General features: G+C 35.7%; 1 protein-coding gene across 1 annotated transcript in view; it reads left to right on the top strand.

Annotated features, from left to right (window-relative positions):
• The window catches only part of IFT43 (intraflagellar transport 43), a 70162-nt gene that overhangs the window by 24982 nt on the left and 25201 nt on the right, over window positions 1-19979 (top strand). The window contains exons 4-5 of the mRNA XM_070754583.1: window positions 12519-12554; window positions 15388-15431. Of these exons, the coding sequence (XP_070610684.1) occupies window positions 12519-12554; window positions 15388-15431 (80 nt within the window). The remainder of the gene's footprint in view (window positions 1-12518; window positions 12555-15387; window positions 15432-19979) is intronic.

Below are 19979 nucleotides of genomic sequence, written 5' to 3'. Positions count from 1 at the left end.
TGGAAGTGGTGTTGGTAATGCTTTGGTTGGACTGTTTACTGTTAGCTTATTTGGCAATTCCTTGGTTGGAGTATTATTTTCTTCATGATTATTGGTCTGATATTAATCTTGGAGCTAATCTATGTTCATCTGGATGTTGATTGCTGGTAAGAAGGTATTTGAATTCTTCTGAAAGCTTGGCATTCTGACAAATAGGTCATTAATGGACACATAGACATAAGCAACATATACAAACTGCACAGGAAACAATCAACAAGCCAAAAAGGTACAAAAAGACCGAAATACCTCCTCTGTTTCGGTCTTTTTGTACCTTTTTGTACCCCACCAGTAATCAATACCTGGATTCTTGTCCGTTTGAAGTCCCAGAGCCAGGGTGGATACAAATAGCTTTTTAAAAATGAATTTAAAAAAAAATTAAATTGGGTTTTTAAAATTTAAATCAGATTTTTAAAAACAAATTTATTTTAATAAAATGCTTTTGGAGTAAAAATTTATCTAAAGCTAGTATACTATTTTAAATACATTAATAATTCAGTTTATTCAGCATGAAATGGAGCTTAATTGTGTGGCATGAAGCTATATATTCTGCGATATTGGGACTGTCGGTGAGTCAACCCAGGTCAGAGGAGGAGTGCTGTGGGACGGAGATGACAGTTGCTCTTTAAAAAGTATGATTTCAATCAAGCCTTTTTACTAGTGATTTAAATCAAATCATCCTGCCTAGAACATTTTAGTTTCTTCATTTTCTATTACTTTGTCTTTTTTGTGATCCCACCAATTCTTTAGGTTAAACCTAATAAGGAACTAGGAATTATTAGAACATAAGAATATAAGAAGAGCCATTCTGAATCAGGCCAAAGGCCATCGAGTGCAGCATTCTGTGTCACACAGTAGCCCACCAATTGTACATGGGGGCTCTAGAGCAGAAAGAGAAGGCAAAACCCTCCCTTTCCCTTGACTCCCAACAAATGGTACCCAAGGGAATCCTGTCTGCCTCATCAACTTAGAGGTAGCACTTGGACATCCGTTTCAATAACCACCGATACACTTGGCATCCATGAATCTGTCTGATCCTGCTTTGAAGCTATCCAGGCTGTCAGCTGCCACGATCTCTTCTGCAAGTGAATTCCATAAACCGATGACCCTCTGGGTGAAGAAATATTTCCCTTTATTTGTCCTCACTTTCTTACCTATGAGCTTTAGAGAGTGCCCCCTCGTTTTAGTATTGTGTGATAGAAAAAATAATTTTTCTCTATCCACCTTTTCTATTCCATGCATGATTTTATACACTTTGATCAAGTCACCTCTTAAGGGAGGTGCTCCATTTCCTTGATCATTCTTATTGCCTTTTTTTGCACCCTTTCCAGCTCCATTATATCCTTCTTGAGGTGCGATGACCAGAACTGTACACAGTACTCCAACTGTGGTCTCACCATTAATTTGTACAGAGGCAATACAGCACTTGCTGACCTATTTTCTATTCCGATTATTAAGGTATTCTCTAAGATTACTGTCATTAAATTTTATCTTCATCTTTATCCAGGGGCGCAGGGTGGTATATGCTGACCGTCTTCCTATTTTTTTTCCAGAACAACTTTGCATGTAGATTGGGCTGAAAGAGAGTGATTGTCAGAAAGTCAACTAGAGACTTGCCACCACTGCAAGTGGATTGGTACATGGCCCACAACATTAGTGGTCCAACACCTCAACTCATATACCATACTGGTTCTTATCCATTGCTTTGCAATTATTTCAGTGAATTTTGCAATCAGCCTTCCCAAGAATTCAGGAATGGTAATATTCAAATAGATGAGAGGTTATAATTTTTGTTGGAAAATTGTGGACCTATTTGGACCGGGACACACTGCTCACAGTCACTCATGCCCTCATCACCTCGAGGTTCGACTACTGTAATGCTCTCTACATGGGGCTACCTTTGAAAAGTGTTCGGAAACTTCAGATCATGCAGAATGCAGCTGCGAGAGCAGTCATGGGCTTACCTAGGTATGCCCATGTTTCACCAACACTCCGCAGTTTGCATTGGTTGCCGATCAGTTTCTGGTCACAATTCAAAGTGTTGGTTATGACCTTTAAAGCACTTCATGGCACTGGACCACAATATCTCCGAGACCGCCTTCTGCTGCACGAATCCCAGCGGCCGATAAGGTCCCACAGAGTTGGCCTTCTCCGGGTCCCATCGACCAAACAATGTCGTTTGGCGGGCCCCAGGGGAAGAGCCTTCTCTGTGGCGGCCCCGGCCCTCTGGAACCAACTCCCCCCAGAGATTAGAACTGCCCCTACTCTCCTTGCCTTTCGTAAGCTCCTTAAAACCCACCTTTGTTGTCAGGCATGGGGGAACTGAGACATCTCCCCCGGGCTTATACAATTTATGCATGGTATGTTTGTATGTATGTTTGTTTAGTAAATGGGGTTTTTAAATCAAACTGGGTTTTTTTAAATATCTTAAATTATATTTGGATTTGTTATAAATTGTTTTTATTCTGTTGTGAGCCGCCCCAAGTCTGCGGATAGGGGCGGCATACAAATCTAAATAATAAATAAAATAAATAAATATAACACATTGCCCTATTGGATGATATCATTCATATGTAATTAAGGTAGAGCTAACAAGATCCATCCTTTCATACATTTATAATTCCATCCAAAAATGAACAATCTTTCTGTTTCTATTTAGTTTTTAATACAAATAAAAAATCATAAATATAACAATTGTGATGCTACTTTCTGTTCCGAAACCCAAGCAAACACAGTAAAAAGAGATACTTCAAGAAGTCCTGCCCAGCTCTAGCAAGGGTGTTCAGTTCTGCAGTAGAAAGCTCTAATTTTTCTATTCAAATTACATTTTATATATGTTTGTACATTATGTACACATGTATTTTATGAATATTATTTCCTCTTTCTTTTCATTCCTAAATAAAAATATACTGTATAACAGCCAGATATTTGAAATTTTTGGCAGGTATGAGATTTATAAATAGAAATGGAAAAATAAATAATTTTCTAGAGAGTATTAGGAAGCAGATTAAATGCAGAATTCCTGCTCTTAGGTATTGGGAATCCTGCCCTGATTCTTTAGTTTGAATGTACAGTAAATTACTGCCCAGGTTGTGTATCATGATAGTCAAAAACCTTGGCCTGCAAATTGTTCTGTTGTAGTTTATACCTTAGAAATGAAACTGTTTCTGCCTCCCCCTGTTCCTTGAGTAGGGGGCTATCGGTGCATATCCCTAATATTGTCAGTAGTTTTGTTCAAAAGCAGAGATTTTTAATATGATAAAGCCTAGCAATACTTTTCCTTTGATGAATCCTTACTTCAAAAATAGAATTTCTGTGAACATCAGTACTTTCTTTTCCTTTCTGTTCTTCTAGCAAGAGGGCATCTTCAAGAGTTTTCGTTTTGCAGGTCATTCATAAAAGAGAAACAGCTTAGGCTAGGCAGTGCATTCACTTCCATTTGGAAACATCCCCTTCAGCTGTGATGGGTCTTCTGCATTTGGACCTTCAATAGCTTTGATATTCTACTCCCCGACTTCCTGCAGAGCTCAGACGGTTCCATTCTTAATAACTGGCAGCACTGAAGAAATTTTTATTTTATTACTTTCCAGAAGTAAAAAGTCAAGCTGTCTGCTTTTGTGAACATATATTCATATGCTCTTCATTTCTGGGAATTTTCAAAGTAATAAGATTCTTGAGTGCAACATTGCTTGTTGCTAAGTTCAGTCAAGTCTTTGGTATTCAGAATCTCAGCTAAAAGTTATTGTTAAACCTTGCAGAGTACAGTAACCATATCATTCCAGCCACTCACTGAATGCAAACCTTCTGTATTACTTGATGACCCGCATGGTCCCTTCCAACTCTAACAATCAATCAATCAATTAATCAATCAATCAATAAAAAATTGAATAAGAATTTTCAGCAAAAACCTGGATAAATATTTAGCAAAAAATGAGATTTCTGTGATTCCTATTTGTGTGTGATTTACATTTCTATCTATCTATCTATCTATCTATCTATCTATCTATCTATCTATCTATCTATCTATCTATCTTTATTTGTTTTGTCAAGCATGCATTGGTAGTATACAAAGATATAACAATATCTATATACACAATACTGGTAAAAGAGAAACATTAGGACAGGGGAGGGAATTCCTATTAACTGGTACATTAGGTTTTTGGTTTTTCTTTTTTTAAAGCAGAACTTTACTAGTGAGGAATTTAAAGTGGAGATATAGGAAAAGGGGAAAGTAAATAGCATTATAAATTTAGTCAGAAGGGGGCAAACATTGCACAGAAATAAGTATACATTCCAGTCTTTGTTTCAGTGGCACACAGAATTATGCTCCATGCCATTTAATTTGTCTTGTGATGGTTTGTGTATTATAAACAAAAGCTTTGCTTGCACAAGTTGCTTAATTGGTCATGGGAGGGTGTAGGGGGGACCATTATGTGAATACCCAAATTCAATCAGCTAAAGATTAAATCAGAGATGTTTATGATAACAGTTTAATTCAAAATAGTTCCAGATTTTGTTGGAGTTAGATGCCATCCCCCTTTCAGCAATTTCATGCAAATATTGGTTCCCCCATTCAAAGTGAAGCAGTTGCTCAGTCCCATTTATTCAGTATTCTGAGAAGAGGGCAGAGACCCATTAGAAAAATCAAGTTCTATTCGCTGCTGAACAATTTTTTGACAATGATTGGCTGTAAAAGTTAATCAAGTTACTTTATCCCACCTCAGTGAAATTCTTTGCGGTTACTGCCAAATGGAAAAAGCTCATTAGAGACTCTTGTCCCCAAATTCTGAAAATATTTACACAATATTGCCTGACTAGGTGTGCTGGATCTCCAGGATGCGCTCTAAACGGCTTAAGGTAATTCTGTCACGTCTCCTTTGTCCCTCTTATGGGTTCTATATGCCCAGGCCTATTTCCTTTTCTGTTACTTTTCTGTTTCATTAGTTCTGTTTTCCTTGCAGAAAGAAATAATCTTTTTTTTTCTTATGAGTTTCACATTGGAGTCTCTCTGTGTTGGTTGTCAGTCAGTTGCTTGGGCAGGAATCATTATAACTGATCCTCTACTTCCTAAGATGATCTTGTGTTATGGTGAAGGGTGTTGTTGCTGCAAAGGAATCAAATAGTAGGGATAGACAAGTAGAGAAAATTGTAAGCTTTTGTGTAAAATTGGGACCCCTGGAGCTTGCCTGTTCTCCATTACTCTTTTCATCTTCCTTTCATTGACAAATGTATCTTTTATTTTATGTGCACGGAGAGCATATGCACCAAGACAAATTCCTTGTGCGTCCAATCACACTTGGCCAGTAAAATTCTATTCTGTTCTTATTATTTCATTTTATTTTTATTTATTTTGACCAATACACAGTAATAAACAATGAAGGTTATAGAGGATATAGTAGAGAAGAAATACGAGATATAGGAGAGACTATAGGACAGGGGACGGAAGGCACTCTAGCCCCTTACTGACCTCTTAGGAATCTGGAGAGGACAACCGTGGATAGTCTAAGGGTAAAATGTTGGGGGTTAGGGGATGATACTACGGAGTCCGGTAATGAGTTCCACGCTTCAACAACCCGATTACTAAAGTCATATTTTTTACAGTCAAGTTTGGAGCGGTGAATGTTAAGCTTGAATCTGTTGTGTGCTCTTGTGTTGTTGTGGTTGAAGCTGAAGTAGTCTTTGACAGGCAGGACATTGCAGCATATGATCTGGTGGGGAATACTTAGATCATGTTTAAGGCGTCGTAGTTCTAAGCTTTCAAGACCCAGGATTGTAAGTCTAGTTTTGTAGGGAATTCTGTTTTGAGTGGAGGAATGAAGGGCTCTTCTTGTGAAGTATCTTTGAACATTTTCAAGGGTGTTAATGTCTGAGATGCGATATGGGTTCCAAACAGATGAGCTGTATTCGAGGATGGGTCTGGTGAAAGTTTTGTAAGCTCTGGTAAGTAGTGTGAGATTTCCAGAGCAGAAGCTACGTAGGATTAGGTTAACAACTCTTGAGGCCTTCTTAGCGATGTTGTTGCAGTGGGCTTTGGCACTTAGATCTTTAGTTATTAGTATCCTGTTCTATATTCTATACTATATACTATTCTCTATTCTCTATTATATTCTATTACAGTATATTATATTCTTACTACTAATACCTGTATGATCAATGAAAAAGAACTTGGTGATAATCCTGAAGCTTGTCTGTATTTCTGTGTTCCTCATTGATTGCAGCCAAGATTGGAGAAAATAGTTGAGGCTCCTCTTTTCCTAAGAGTGTGTCCGAGTGCCAGTAGAATTCCAGTAAGGAGGCTAGGCTTCATTATACTAATAGCTGATTAACTAAGTATGTTGTGCAAACAGGATCAGAAAACATCAATCTGTATTAGAACTGGAGAATAATGTGACTTTGATGGCTAATATTTGATAGTTATAATCAGGCTAATATTTTGTGCCTAATATTTGCAATTGATAGTAAATGTGTATTTTATTTTGTTCGTTTATATCCCGCCTTTAATTTTACAAATAACTCAAGGCAGCAAACATATCCTCGTCCTATTAGCCCCACCCCCACAACAACAACATTGTGAGGTGAGTTGGACTGAAGATGAGTGATACCCAGTAGTCTTTCATGGCTCAGGTGGGACTAGAACTCAATCTCTTGCTTTCTGTTCTGGTGCCTTAACCACCAAGCCAAGCTGGCTCTCTCAGAATGTTAGTCTGATGAAGAAGGAGAAACCCAAACTGACTCCTTTGTAGCAAAATCGCCTTAATAGAGCTTTTTGCTTTCTTCAAACTCATCTGCACATTGTTTGCATAGTTAATTTTAATCTTATAGATTATTTGCCTATTCTACTTTCTTTTCCTTCTGTTGAACTGAATGTGCTATTTAACTGTTTTTTCAGCGTTTCTAGCCAATGGTGACCTATTGCACTTGGTTGTGCCAAGGCAATAAATAACATGATGCTATTTACATACATTTCCTTAGAAGATGGCTGTTGCGTAAAGATATAATCAGGCTAATATTTTGGGCCTGATATTTGCAATTGATAGTCAATGTGTCTTTTTTATTTCTCTTGCTTAGAAGCTGCCCTGAAATCCCTTTTGTATTTAAGGAGATCTAAAAATAAAAAATTCTTAAGCAAGTTTCAGGAAAACAAAGGTAGCACCTCGAATGGTTTAGTATGATTATTTTATTTATTTAATTGGATTTGTATGCCGCCCCTCTCCGAGGACTCCGAGGCAGCATTTTACTACTTATATTTAATAATTTTTTTCTCATAGTCTTTTTCAGTTCATGCCTTTTTCTCCAGTATTCATCATAATACTTTGTGTTATTTTTTTTACTCTCCCTTAACAATATGAAATTTTTCTCTTATATACAGTACCTTTACAGTAAACTGACTTGTAGCTACATGAAGCATAAGTAGTACAAGAAAGAAGAATAACTAGCCTTTGTGGGCTAGAGATATTAACGAATTTCAAGGGCATTTGCCCACATTTATCCCACTTATGTCATCTGTTAAAACAGGTTAACGGTGTCTAATTAACCGCTGAACATTGTCATCCTGCATGAATTTAGTATCCTGGCTCTTCTTGAAGCTTAGCTATTTTATCTCCATTAAATCTTTTCAATATTCCATTAAATAGGAATAAAATGTTTTAACAAAGAGGATGTCTACATTAATGCTGCCTTTCACCCTTCAGCACTTAACCTCTGAGACACAGCATTGCTTCCTCACTCCAAAACTAGAAAACTGCTTAGCAGTAAGAGGGAAAGAAAATCTGAACATCTGTGTTATATGCATAGGTGTTATAGGAAAGCTGTCTCCATTTCAAACATTTGTCCTAGAGTTTGCATCTGAAAAAGGAGGAGTTCTGTCCAGCAATATACAGTATTTTATTTGTTTTATGCAACAGTTTCAGGACAAACCATGGCATAGCTTTCTCTCTTTTTAATAATTCTCCTGGGTTACAGATAGCCCACGACTTACAATCACAACTGAATCCAAAATTTCTATTGTTAAGTGAGACATTTGTTAAGTGAGCTTTACCCCATTTTACAACTATTGTTGCTAAGTAAATCACTGCAGTTGTTAAGTTAGTAGTAACAAGATTGTTAAGTGAATCTGGCTTCACTTGTCAGAAGGTGATCGCATGACCTCGGGACACTGCAACTATTATAAATGGGAACCAGTTGCCAAACATCTGAATTTTGAACAGGTGACCATGGGGAGGCTGCAATGGTCATAAGTGTGGAAAACAGTCATAAGTCATTTTTGCAGTGTCATAACTTTGAGCAGTCATTCAATGAACTTGACTACCTGTGTTTTCTTTATGAAATAGATACAATATACACATAAAAACCATGATATCTCGGTTGATTTATAAAACAATTTTTGTGGATTGTAATCCATATTAAGATTAATCAAAGGGATGAATAGAGGGTATAAGCTTTTGAGTTCTCTGAAACTCTTAGGGAAGGTGTGGGGGGTTAACTCTAGTCTGAGCAGAGAGTTGTACCTTTCTATGTCTGTCTGTCATCAGAACATGTACCACTTGTGACGGAAGAAATCTGCATAGGTGACATTAGAATCAGAGTACTGCATAATTAGATTTGATAGCTTTTGAATCATAGCTGGGTAAGTTATTCAAAAGGGATACTTCGTAAAATATGTATGTGAGAGCAGAGCTCTCCTTCAAGTAAACAACTGTACTTTTGTGGAGGCTTGCAAAGGGGTTTTGTGGGATATCCCTAGTTATTTGTGTGTCTATGCTCAGTTGTTAATGTTTCACACTTTTAGCTGATCTGCAAGAAGTACTTTTAATTTGGAGACAAACATCTGGGGACAGGCTTCATTTATTAATTGGATTTCAAGCATAGAAATCCAATAAACAAACAAACAAACAAACAATCACATAAAATTTCTAAAAGGTTGTGTCTACTTAAAATTTAAGGGAAGTGGCCTTTATTCACACTAACATGCTTTTTTTTAAGAAAAAGTTTTATATTTTTATTCCCATACACATATTTCACATTTTCACATATTTATCATCTCATTTCTCATTTCATTCTTTTAAAAAATCTTTATACATATATTCTATATTTATCTTAGTTGATTCAAAGTTGCTTTTTTTTACCATCCTCCCTTCCTATCTCGTACAGCCCTTCCTTCTCTTTCTTCTTCCCTTCCCTTCCTCTTTCTAAACCTACTTTCTTCTCTCCTTCTCCTCTTCTCTATTTTCCCTCTGCCCTCTCTCCTAACTTTCTTCTCCCCTCTTCTCTTCTTTCCCCCTCCTCTTTATTTCTTCTTCTTCTTTTACTTCTCTTTTCCCTCTCTCCTTTGCTGTACTTTCTCCATTTTTCTGGGGTGGTATTTCAGCAACTTTGAATTGTTTCATAGTCTTACATTTTTTCATATTTTATTCCATATATTCCTTTAGCATTAGCTTCTCTCCTTCTACTCTTTTTGAAACAGCAAGAAACGCTTTCTAAGCATTAGTATTAAAACAAACCTCAAGGAAGGCTTACTTGCAGCTTTACTACTTGCTGATGTATCATTGTTAGTTTATCCTATAATCATTATCACTCTATTCTTTTTTGTAAGTTACTATCATCTGACTCTTCTTCAGATTCCTAGCTGGGTGTATTTGTGTCTTCTAATATCAACATCACATATTGTAGCACCAGCTCCCCTAGTAAGAATCATGGTGTAGTAAAACTCTTCCCATTTTGGAAAATTGAAATGTCTCTTTGACTAGAACCAAATTATTTGAACCAAAACATGAAAAGTTTGCACTGTTCGTATAATTGAAAACAATGGCTGCTTTTTAAAAGATGAGAATGAGACAATTTCTACAGTCTTTAAGAAATAGGCATTATCTCTGAAATTTTCAGTGATAGCTTTTCTGTAAAAGCAGAAAATGTGGTGGTAGAGTACGGCCTTATTATGTACCTTGTCATGCTTTTGCTCTTTGCTCCAGGGAGTGGGAAAAGAGTATTTCCCAATGTGCAGAGTTAAAAAAACTTCATCTTGTGAAACAGTCAAAGCAATCAGCAAGTGATGGAGTATCTGTTAAAAAGAAACCTGACATTTAATTAACTTTTCAAAGTGCTGGTTCAGCAACCTCTATGTTCTACATTTTGAATATTGAACAAGCACTCCTAATCGGATCTGAATTAGTTCTGAGCTTGCTGGAGTAGTGAAGAACAAGCAAGTTATCTGCTATCTTGTTCTGTCCCATCTTCACAATATTATTTTTTTATAATAATAATAATAATAATAATAATAATAATAATAATAATAATTTATTTATTTATTAGATTTGTATGCCATTTGTTGTTGGAAGGGAAATCATCTAGTCCAACCACATCATCATCATCATCATCATCATCATTATTATTATTTAATAACCTTTAAATGTTATTAAAAACTGATAGAAATACAAGCAGATTGTTCTTGATCTTCAGGGCATCTAAAATGAATACTTCCAGCGTCAAAAGAGATAGCTGGGTTTAATAATAATCGTTTATAGTTAAAAGTACCAGGGCAAAGGTAGGGTTATATCATAATCATCCTATGAGAGTTTAAAAAGCTTTATTCTTACATTGCTTTATTTTTGAAAAATATTCAGAGGCTGCTTTTCACATAATAGTGTAAAAAAATATCTCCCTAGGACATATTTTTTCCTCATGATTCAATGTATTCAATTCAACTTTGAGAGCTATTTCAGATGGTGCAAAAGAGTAGTAATAGCAATAGCAATAGCACTTAGACTTATACACTGCCTCATAGCCCTTTCTAAGCAGTTTACAGAATCAGCATATCGCCCCCAACAATCTGGGTCCTCGTTTTACCCACCTTGGAAGGATGGAAGGCTGAGTCAACCTTGAGCCTGGTGAGATTTGATCTGCCAAACTGCTTGCAGCCAGTAATCATCAGAAGTAGCCTGCAGTATTATGTTCTACCCATTGCACTACTGTAGCTCCAGTGGTAATAGTGATATTGTGAATAATTTGTGTGCTTGAGTCTTATATACAATGAACTATGAGAATGTTTGCATCTCTTCCAGTGGTGGGTTGCTACTGGTTTGCCCTGGATCGGATGAACCAGGAGCAGCTGCTCTGGCCACTCACCCGGATATAATCATGGACGATCTGGGCATGCTCAGAAGGTTCTGAGCATGTGCAGAAGCACCGCGTGCGAGTGTTGACAGTTCTGAACCAGTAGCGAAGGTAAGTGAAACCCACTACTGATCTCTTCCATAAAGCTGTGTATGGATGTAGATCATATGAATGCAGATTCTTGTAGTGAATGTGGGGAAATTCCACCCCAAGAGATTCCACACTATGAGAATGTTTGCATCTCTTTCAGTGGTGGGTTGATACCACTGGATGAGTTGAGAAGAAGAAAAATAAACATTGAGGATGAGTTTATATTTGATATTTAATTTATTTATATTTAATTATTTATTCAAATGTATCTTCTAATCTTTTCATTATTGATGATGACTAACAACTTAAGAGACAAAACATTAATAAGTTAATAAAAATACGTTATAGACTCAAATAGAATATTAAAATTATATTTATTTATTACATTTCTGTGCTGCCCATCTCATTAATACAGGGCCTTTCTAAAAAAAGAGTAAAACAAAACTACACTTGTGTTGAGATAAGTACAAAAAATATTCCCTTGAAGAATGGATTCTGTTTGCTTCTTAATGTTTAGTGTCATAAAATAAAAAAGACAGTGATGATACAATCAGGGTACTATTTTAACAAGTTCACCCCATCTAAATCGCTTGCAGTAACTGTATTGGGTCAGGGCTTTCTTAATATCTTATTTTCATGCTGGATTCAAGGAATAAAGTTGGGTTTCACCTGCTCGTGGTTACTTAACCCCAAATAGGAGCAGCTAAGAACTAAGCCATAGTCAATAGTTAATTCAAGGAAATGTAGTGAATTTGAACAGCCAGCTCAGATCAGTAACGCTTGTTGCAATAGAATTTGTGTTTTAATTTAATTTGTGGGTTCTTCTCCAGGCTGTTTGTTTGGATATATGCTCTTTTATAAGACCCTGGGCTGGAAGAAACAACTGACAGTGATCAGGTTCTCCATAAAGCAATAATCCTTCCTTCCTTCCTTTCCTCTTATCCCCCCCCCCCCCCCAGATTGGCACTGTTAAATATAAAGATTTAAAATTCTTAATGAGCCAATGGTGTTCATTCTAGTAAAGGTATCTAGCTTTCAAAGATATGAAGGAAGGGAATTTCCCAATTATTCCTCTTTTGATAAATCAGGAACAAAGAGAATTTCTCTGGGGTAAAGTCACTGGTAGCAGCACACTTAATCCCCAGGCATTAAAGAGAGAGTGTATATTTCCTTTCAGGTGAATGCACTAAATCAAAATGTACTTATCATGAAGTAACACTGTGAAAAGTTATTGTGAGCTTTGTTTTTTCCATTGTTCACTGTAGACCTTTGTTGTCTTTTAGGTCAAAAAAGAAACCTGCAGAACCAGAAGTTGAAGAGTAAGTGACTCCCTCATTATCTACTATGTTTCCACATAAATGTTAAGAGAAACTGTTTCATTTTCATCATTTTGTGTTCATCATATACAGGGCTACTGTCCCTGTATATATTTTTTGTAGATTGGTCACGTGTATTGAAATGGTTACAAGCTATTAGGGCTATGCAATGATCTAGATTTAAAGGGGGAAAGGCAATTCACAGCAGGTATGGGTGCATCTGCATATTCATCCTTTGGTCAAAGATAACTGCTTGAGTTCATATAGTATATGGCCCTGGGAAAAGGCACAAGTTGGCAATATGTGCAAAGATCTGTATCTATGTATTCTCCCATTAATCTTTTCTTGGAAATTTGTTTGCTGCACAATCTTATGAACTGGATTCTTAAATGCCAAAGGGGAATAGATTAGTCTTATGATCTTCCAAAGAACTTCAACTTAAAATCTGAAGTACAGTATTATAAATAATTTAAAATAACAACTGTATATTTGGAAGCCACTCTTTTAAAAAGCTTCTTTCATTGCCGGTGCTTGTGGATTGGATTTTTACAATGGTTTGTCTATCTGTTTGTTCATTAAATTTATGTGGTTGCCCATGAAAAAAAAGTAGCGCTGCCAATATTAAATCTTCCAACAGATGGCAGTACAGATGCAGTAGAAGTTCTGAAGTGTAGTTTAGCACAGTGTTTCCCAACCTTGGCAACTTGAAGATATTTGGACTTTAACTCCCAGAATTCCCCAGCCAGCTGGCTGGGGAATTCTGGGAGTTGAAGTCCAGATATCTTCAAGTTGCCAAGGTCGGGAAACACTGGTTTAGCATATGTTCTTACACTTTGATTGGTGAGAATTTGCTGTAAAAAAAAAGTTGTGATTTTGTTTGTGAAATATGAACCTGTGGTGGGTATTTGTCAGTACACTTTGAGCAGCACACCATCGCTGAACATATGCCTCTTCAAGACTGCTAAATGCAGTTGGTTATGGCAACATGACTTTGTAAAGCAAATACTGTGTGCGTCACAGTGCCAAAAATGTGATGGTGAACCAGAAACAGCTGATTTCTCTGTGTGATTAAGAATGAAGCGAATGACCTGTGGCAACAACTGTCAAGTTTCCCATGAGAAAGTTTGATGAACTGATCTTGTTAGGAAGGCATAGCAAATTTTTGCTGCAAGCCACCCTGAGTCTCAGGAGAAGGGCGGCATAGAAATCGAATAAATAAATAAATAATAAATAAACAAATTGAAGAGAAAATCTGCAAAAGTGTAGCCAGGTTAAAGTGACCATAGTAAACACCAATGAGTAGACTGTGGGTTTTTTAAAAACCCCTCTCCAGATAACAAGAGGATAGGAGATCACCCTCATATGCTCTAGGTGTCTGTTCCTTGTGGAGACTGACAAGTATTCTGTGAATTTTAGCAATGGAAGACAAAGGGATTGCAGCAGTGTAAGAGACAGAGTTTGCAGAACCCGGGGGAAGAGTTAAAACAGGAATCAGCCTAGAATGTCTATGTAACCATAAGCAGACTAAGCCCAAAGTCCCTTGAATTCAGTTGACCTTTATTTAACTCCTAGTAAATACTAATCATGGGTTGAGAATATTCCTGTGCATAGGGATGGATAGCAATAAATCAGTTTAATTGGATTTCCACCTGTGGATCTGATCCTTTGTCCCTGACAAGCAAAGCCTTTTAAAAGACACTATTTTTGCAAGCCTCTTTTCTTACTTTCAGAAATTGCCTATTAACCATTTTAAAGCTGTTAGAGACTTTTGCAACAACAAATTTGAACAAAGTTGCTGGGTGAATTTAGCTGCAATATTGAACCAAAGAAAAATTAATTGCAAGCTAAAAATAAAGAATTTGAAATAACCAGAAAAAAGCTAAATATGATTTTGATGTAAGAAATTTATTAAAGGTCAAGCTAAATTTTGAATATTGATATTTAATTACAAAAAATAAATAACTTCTCATATGAATAGAATTAGTTTGACTATCCTTGTTCATAACAAAAGATAAATGATTTTATGATTTTAGAAACTAGCTGCTACAGACGACTAAAGATTCTAAATTGATTGAAAAAATACAAGCCTGTTTTTGGTACTGGTTAACTGAGACTTATAAAATGACACAAAATGTCATAACATTGGAAATATTAAAGGGGATCTTGGAAGAATTGAGTTAGAAATTAATAGCTACAATATCAACAATTTCAGTAAAGATATCTGATTCTATGGATTAATTATGTCCAAAATATGTTAAGGAGGAAATGATAGATATAAATTTTGTCTAATAAGACAGAGAAATACTATAAGTGGAATTACAAAGGATAAGCCTAGAGAATGATTTAGAAAAGGACAAATTTTTATTGTACTTTATTATTGGATTACTGGATATATTAAAGAAAATGGCTGAGGTTTTAAAAATTACATGGGAAATACAAATGGCAAATCAAGATAATGACTTGGAAAATGTTTTCTTATCAAATCTACAAAAGAAGCTGGTTAAATCCTTGAAGTCTGGAGCTAATTTCAAGGATATTTTTTCTTGTTCCTTTTATTAAAATATCCCTATTTAAGCTAAAATTATGGTGTTGGAGCCATTACTTTTGATTCAATCTTCAGATATGGTCTTCACTGAAGTCAATGTAATTATGAGGCACTAAGATTGATATATATGCAGAAAGATATGAAAAGATGCATTCTCTTTTGTAATAATTTGTAGGTTTATAGTGCTTATTAGAGCCAAAAAATGCTGTATGAGTTCCTTCAGAGGAAAACTTAAGATATTGTTTTATATACTTGCCTCTAATGGTGACTTCACTTTGTAATATTTTTCAGTCATCGTCTAAGACAACAGAGCATAGAGGCAGATAATGGAGAAGGTACAGATTTCTTTTAAAATTTAAATTAAGGTATTCTCATGTATCTGACATATTTTCTTTAGCCAGAAGACAGCGAAGAAATTCATTATATCTTTCTAATGTAATTTGTATGTTATTATGCATTTTGTTCTATTTGGTTTTGGTTTTGATATCAAAAGTCATTAGAATATTAATGTATATTATTAATTTACAACTTTTTATATATTTCAATACCCAGTTTTTCTTCAATGTATGTTTTTAAGGCAAGCACTTTAATAAATTCTTGTACTCTGCTTTCCTAAATATAAAATATAAAATACAACTTAATGCAACTATTTGAATTTGTGTATCTTGGTAAAATGCTCACTAAAGATGGGAAAATATATGAAAACATTTTAAGACATTCAAATGGTGATAGAAACGTGATTCTATGGTGAAGAATGAATTTGTTGAAGGAACAAAACTGGCTGATCTTTCTTATTTTAAACATTTATATAGCCTCACATCTTATATTGAACTCTGAGCAACTGCCAATCAACATTTTAAAAAAATAAATAAACAAACAAACATGATAAATACATTTATTAAATATTTACTATTCAATTAAACATTTCAAAAATTGTCACCAAAGTTAACATACTGCCCTTCATTAAAATCTCTCATCCACCTCACCCTATCTCAGTGCTTTGGGGGAAACCCACCTCTTTAGTGCTTTTCAGAAAGCTACAGAAGTAAAGGCCTACAAACTTCAAAAGAAAATATTTTTTTAATAGGGCAGGGACTATCATGGAAAAGACAGGCTTCCTACTTTCCATAAGATGGCAATGTTTAAGGGAAGAGTCTAGGAGCATGTCCATCCTATCTGATCATGTTAGAACAGTAGATGTCCTTAGGGGGAGGTAATAATGCAGAGAACCTGGCCCCATGCCTACTTTTCTTTTACACGGAAGTAAGACTTTGGTACATTAAGAGAAACATAAAAGTAAATATAATGGGAATTGTGTGTGGTAAAATAAAACATAAGGTCAATTAATGGGAGCTGGATTAATGGGAATACAAAATGAGTAATTGATATGAAATAACTATATTGGTGTAGTTTGATGATAAAAGACAAAACAGAAGAATAGCAAAGAAATATGAAGGGAGATGAATGGGTGAAATGGAAAGAGGATCAAAAAGTTATAGTTAAATGGACACATAGGTCAGCTATAAAGAAGAAAAGTCAATATATGAGGTGATATATTTATTTATTTTATTTATTTATTTATTTATTATTTGGATTTGTATGCCGCCCCTCTCCGACTTGATAAAATCAAATGAGTTAGAACGATGAATGTTGTTGGTATAATATTTAGCTATATTCTCAGTTCTTATGCTTTCCTTTAAAAAGTTTGCTTGCTCTTTCTTATCCCCTTTACTGCATAACACTATTTATTTGCCACTATTTATTTATTTACACTATGTATTTACCAGCTGCTGTGGCCTAGAGGTGGAGCTCTTGCTTCACAATTTGGAGGTTGTGAGTTCAATCCTAGGTGGAGGCAGATGTAGGGTCTCCTGCTTGGGCAGGGGATTGGACTAGATGACCTGCAAGTCCCTTCCAACTCTGTTAATCTGTTAATCCCAAATTTGTATGTACTACATGTATATTTTTACTACATCTTTTCAATGTATCTGTTTCTTTTTGAAAATATTTAAACAAAGAACAATAGCACTAGCTAATCCCATTGTTGGGTGTGTATGTTGAATCTGACATTTCATTTCTTTCTAGATATTGCTATTGTACTTTTTCATTCAGCTCTACTAAAGTTATGGAAATTTCAAACTTCACTTTAAAAAACAACAACAAATTTCCTGAATTCAAATTCTGTTTTAGATATGGGATTCATTAGCAAAGTTTGCATAGATGAAGTAGAGTTTAATCAATGCTTGTCTTTGTGGTATATGTATGCATATGGATATACTTAGCCAATGTACATTGAATGATTAGTGAAATGACATTTATTTCTGTCTTGTTTTTAGACTTAGAGACAAACTAGCTTGCACCACGGGAAACTATTTTAATAGGATTTAGTAGATGACAACCCTAGGAATAATAAACTCTTGCAAGCAACAAAAATTGTTTAATTCCTAAAAGACAGACCTGGTTGAACCACTTTTGGCCAGGGGCAATTGAGGACTTAATATTGTGTATGTAGCAATCTGGGTGATCTAAAAGAAAAGCGTTTAAGGGTAATTGCTCAATTTTCTATCCATGTCAACAGGGAAAATGGGCAGAAGTGACTGAGCTCAGCTCAATAATAGAGCTGGAAGAGATGGGAGATGCCAGGCTAAAATGGGAATTGAAAAAATGCTATCTGTTAAGAATTTTCACAGAGCAAGATACTTATTCCAAGCTCAAACTGCTTTATGGGTCTAAATAAAAAGTATTAAATCTTTTAAAATAATCAATTTGCAAGAAGTGGTATACCTATCCTTTGGAAATATTTTATATATTCACTTTTCTTGATTTGCTAAGAACAAATGAGTATAGTTACAGCTGCGTGATATCATCATTACTAACTTAATTAAGATCTTCATTCTGATTGCAATTATTACGGCCTTATTTTATTTGTTAATTTCTTCATTAAGAACATAAGCAGTGCCCTGCTGAATCAGACCCTTGGCTCATTTACTTCAGCAATTTGTTCTCACCGTGGCTCAACCGACTGCACAAGGAAGTCTACCAATTTCCAAGCAGAAGGACTTAAGAGGCAGCCACGCTCCCATCGAGGCTAAGCATCTCATGGAAGCAAAGATTTTTTGCCTCTCGGCCCAACCCAGAACCATTTCCAAGGCAGTTAATTTGTTCATAGCCGACAACTATATTCTGTATGTGTGTCACGTTTTTGCTGAATTTTGCAAAAACGTGACATATTTTTTGTCTGTCCTGATTCTTCCAGTATTCAATTTTATTATTTGAACTCTGGTTCTAGTACTTTGGGGAGGGGCAGGGAATAGCTTTCTAGAAAAACTCTGTTTATGGGAAATCAGCTCGAAAATTAACTATACAATTTAAAAAAAACAGGAATTAGGCTCTTTTGCATTTATCGTCCTAAGCAGGTCAACCTAGTACTTCTCCCTCCTGTATAGCATAATTTCAGTGTTACTTTGCTACAAATGAAACCTAATTGCTATACAGGTAGTCCTTACAACAGTTTATTTAGTGACCATTCAAAGTTACAAAGGCACTGAAAAAAGTAACGCATGCTGATTTTTCATACTTATGACTATTGCAGCATCCTCATGGTCGCATCAGTGATGGGCTGCCAAAGTTTTTTACTGCCACGCTGTGGGCATGGCTTATTTTGTGGGTGTGGTTTGATGGTCATGTGACCGGGTAAGAGTGGCTTGCCGGCCATGTGACCAGGTGGGAGTGGCTTGATAACCATGTGACGGGGTGGCTTAAAGGTCATGTGACTGGGTGGGAGTGGCTTACCGACCAAGATAAGTTTTCAGATAGGTGCTTCGACTCTTTTTCAGTTGATTAAGTCACATTATTTGAATAGCCACAAAAAGGACATTTGAGGAGCACAGTAACATTTTAAGGTTTTGAAATGAACCCACAAAGTTCAATATGATAACAGATTAGACAAGCAGCTCAATTTTCTTTAATTGCTATAAAGGTTCAGTTCTAGGTAATGATTAAAATGATTAAAGCATTTATGGGTAAAAACATACTATTTAATTATTTCCTATTTTAAAAGTAACTAAAGGATCACACTAAGGTACCAGAGAAGGAAGGGCAATAAAAAAACTATTAAATATTCAATAAATAGTGCATAAACGTACTACCCCCACTGTGTGTCTCCCCCCCCCGTGGGGGCAACAGCTTATTCCTGGGTCACATGATTTATATTTGGATGCTGACAACTGACTCACATTTTTGATGGTTGTAGTGTCCCGGAGTCATGTGATCCACTTTTGCAACCTTCTGACAAGTAAAGTCAATGAGGAAATCAGATTCACTTAACAACTGTGTTACAAATTTAAGAACTGCAATGATTCACTAAGCAAACATGGCGAGAAAAGTTGGAAAATGAAGCAAAATTCACTTAACAAATTTCTCACTTGACAACATAAATTTTGGACTCAATTGTGGTTGTAAATTGAGGACTACCTGTACCTGAGGACATGGTTGAGTTAAAGGCAAAAGCTCTACTGAATCTATATGACAACTGAGTTGAGAGAAACAAATTTAACATAAAAAAATTCAGTTTCTCTTATTTTTTGTCTTTATATATAGTCAGGTATATATGTGCTTTATTTATTTGTAAGAGGACTTTAAACCAGATACTGCATTGTAGAGAGGGTTCATCTTCAGTCTCTGCCTGCTATATTTTCTTACTGAAATTCCTGTTTATTATTCTTTTGAGAAAATTGGATGTGGCCTTCTCACTATGAGTACTCACAGATGAGTGCTTTCCTAATTATTTTGAGATTCACAGCATTTCAATGGATTCTGCCTTAAACTATTAACATGAAATATTGTGTTTTTAGCTACTGCAGTTTTTAACATGAACATTCAGT

Source organism: Erythrolamprus reginae, chromosome 1, assembly GCF_031021105.1.
Source record: "Erythrolamprus reginae isolate rEryReg1 chromosome 1, rEryReg1.hap1, whole genome shotgun sequence".
Taxonomy (NCBI): Eukaryota; Metazoa; Chordata; class Lepidosauria; order Squamata; family Dipsadidae; genus Erythrolamprus; species Erythrolamprus reginae.
Note: the sequence above shows the minus strand (reverse complement) of the source record. Positions and strands in the feature narration are given on the sequence as shown.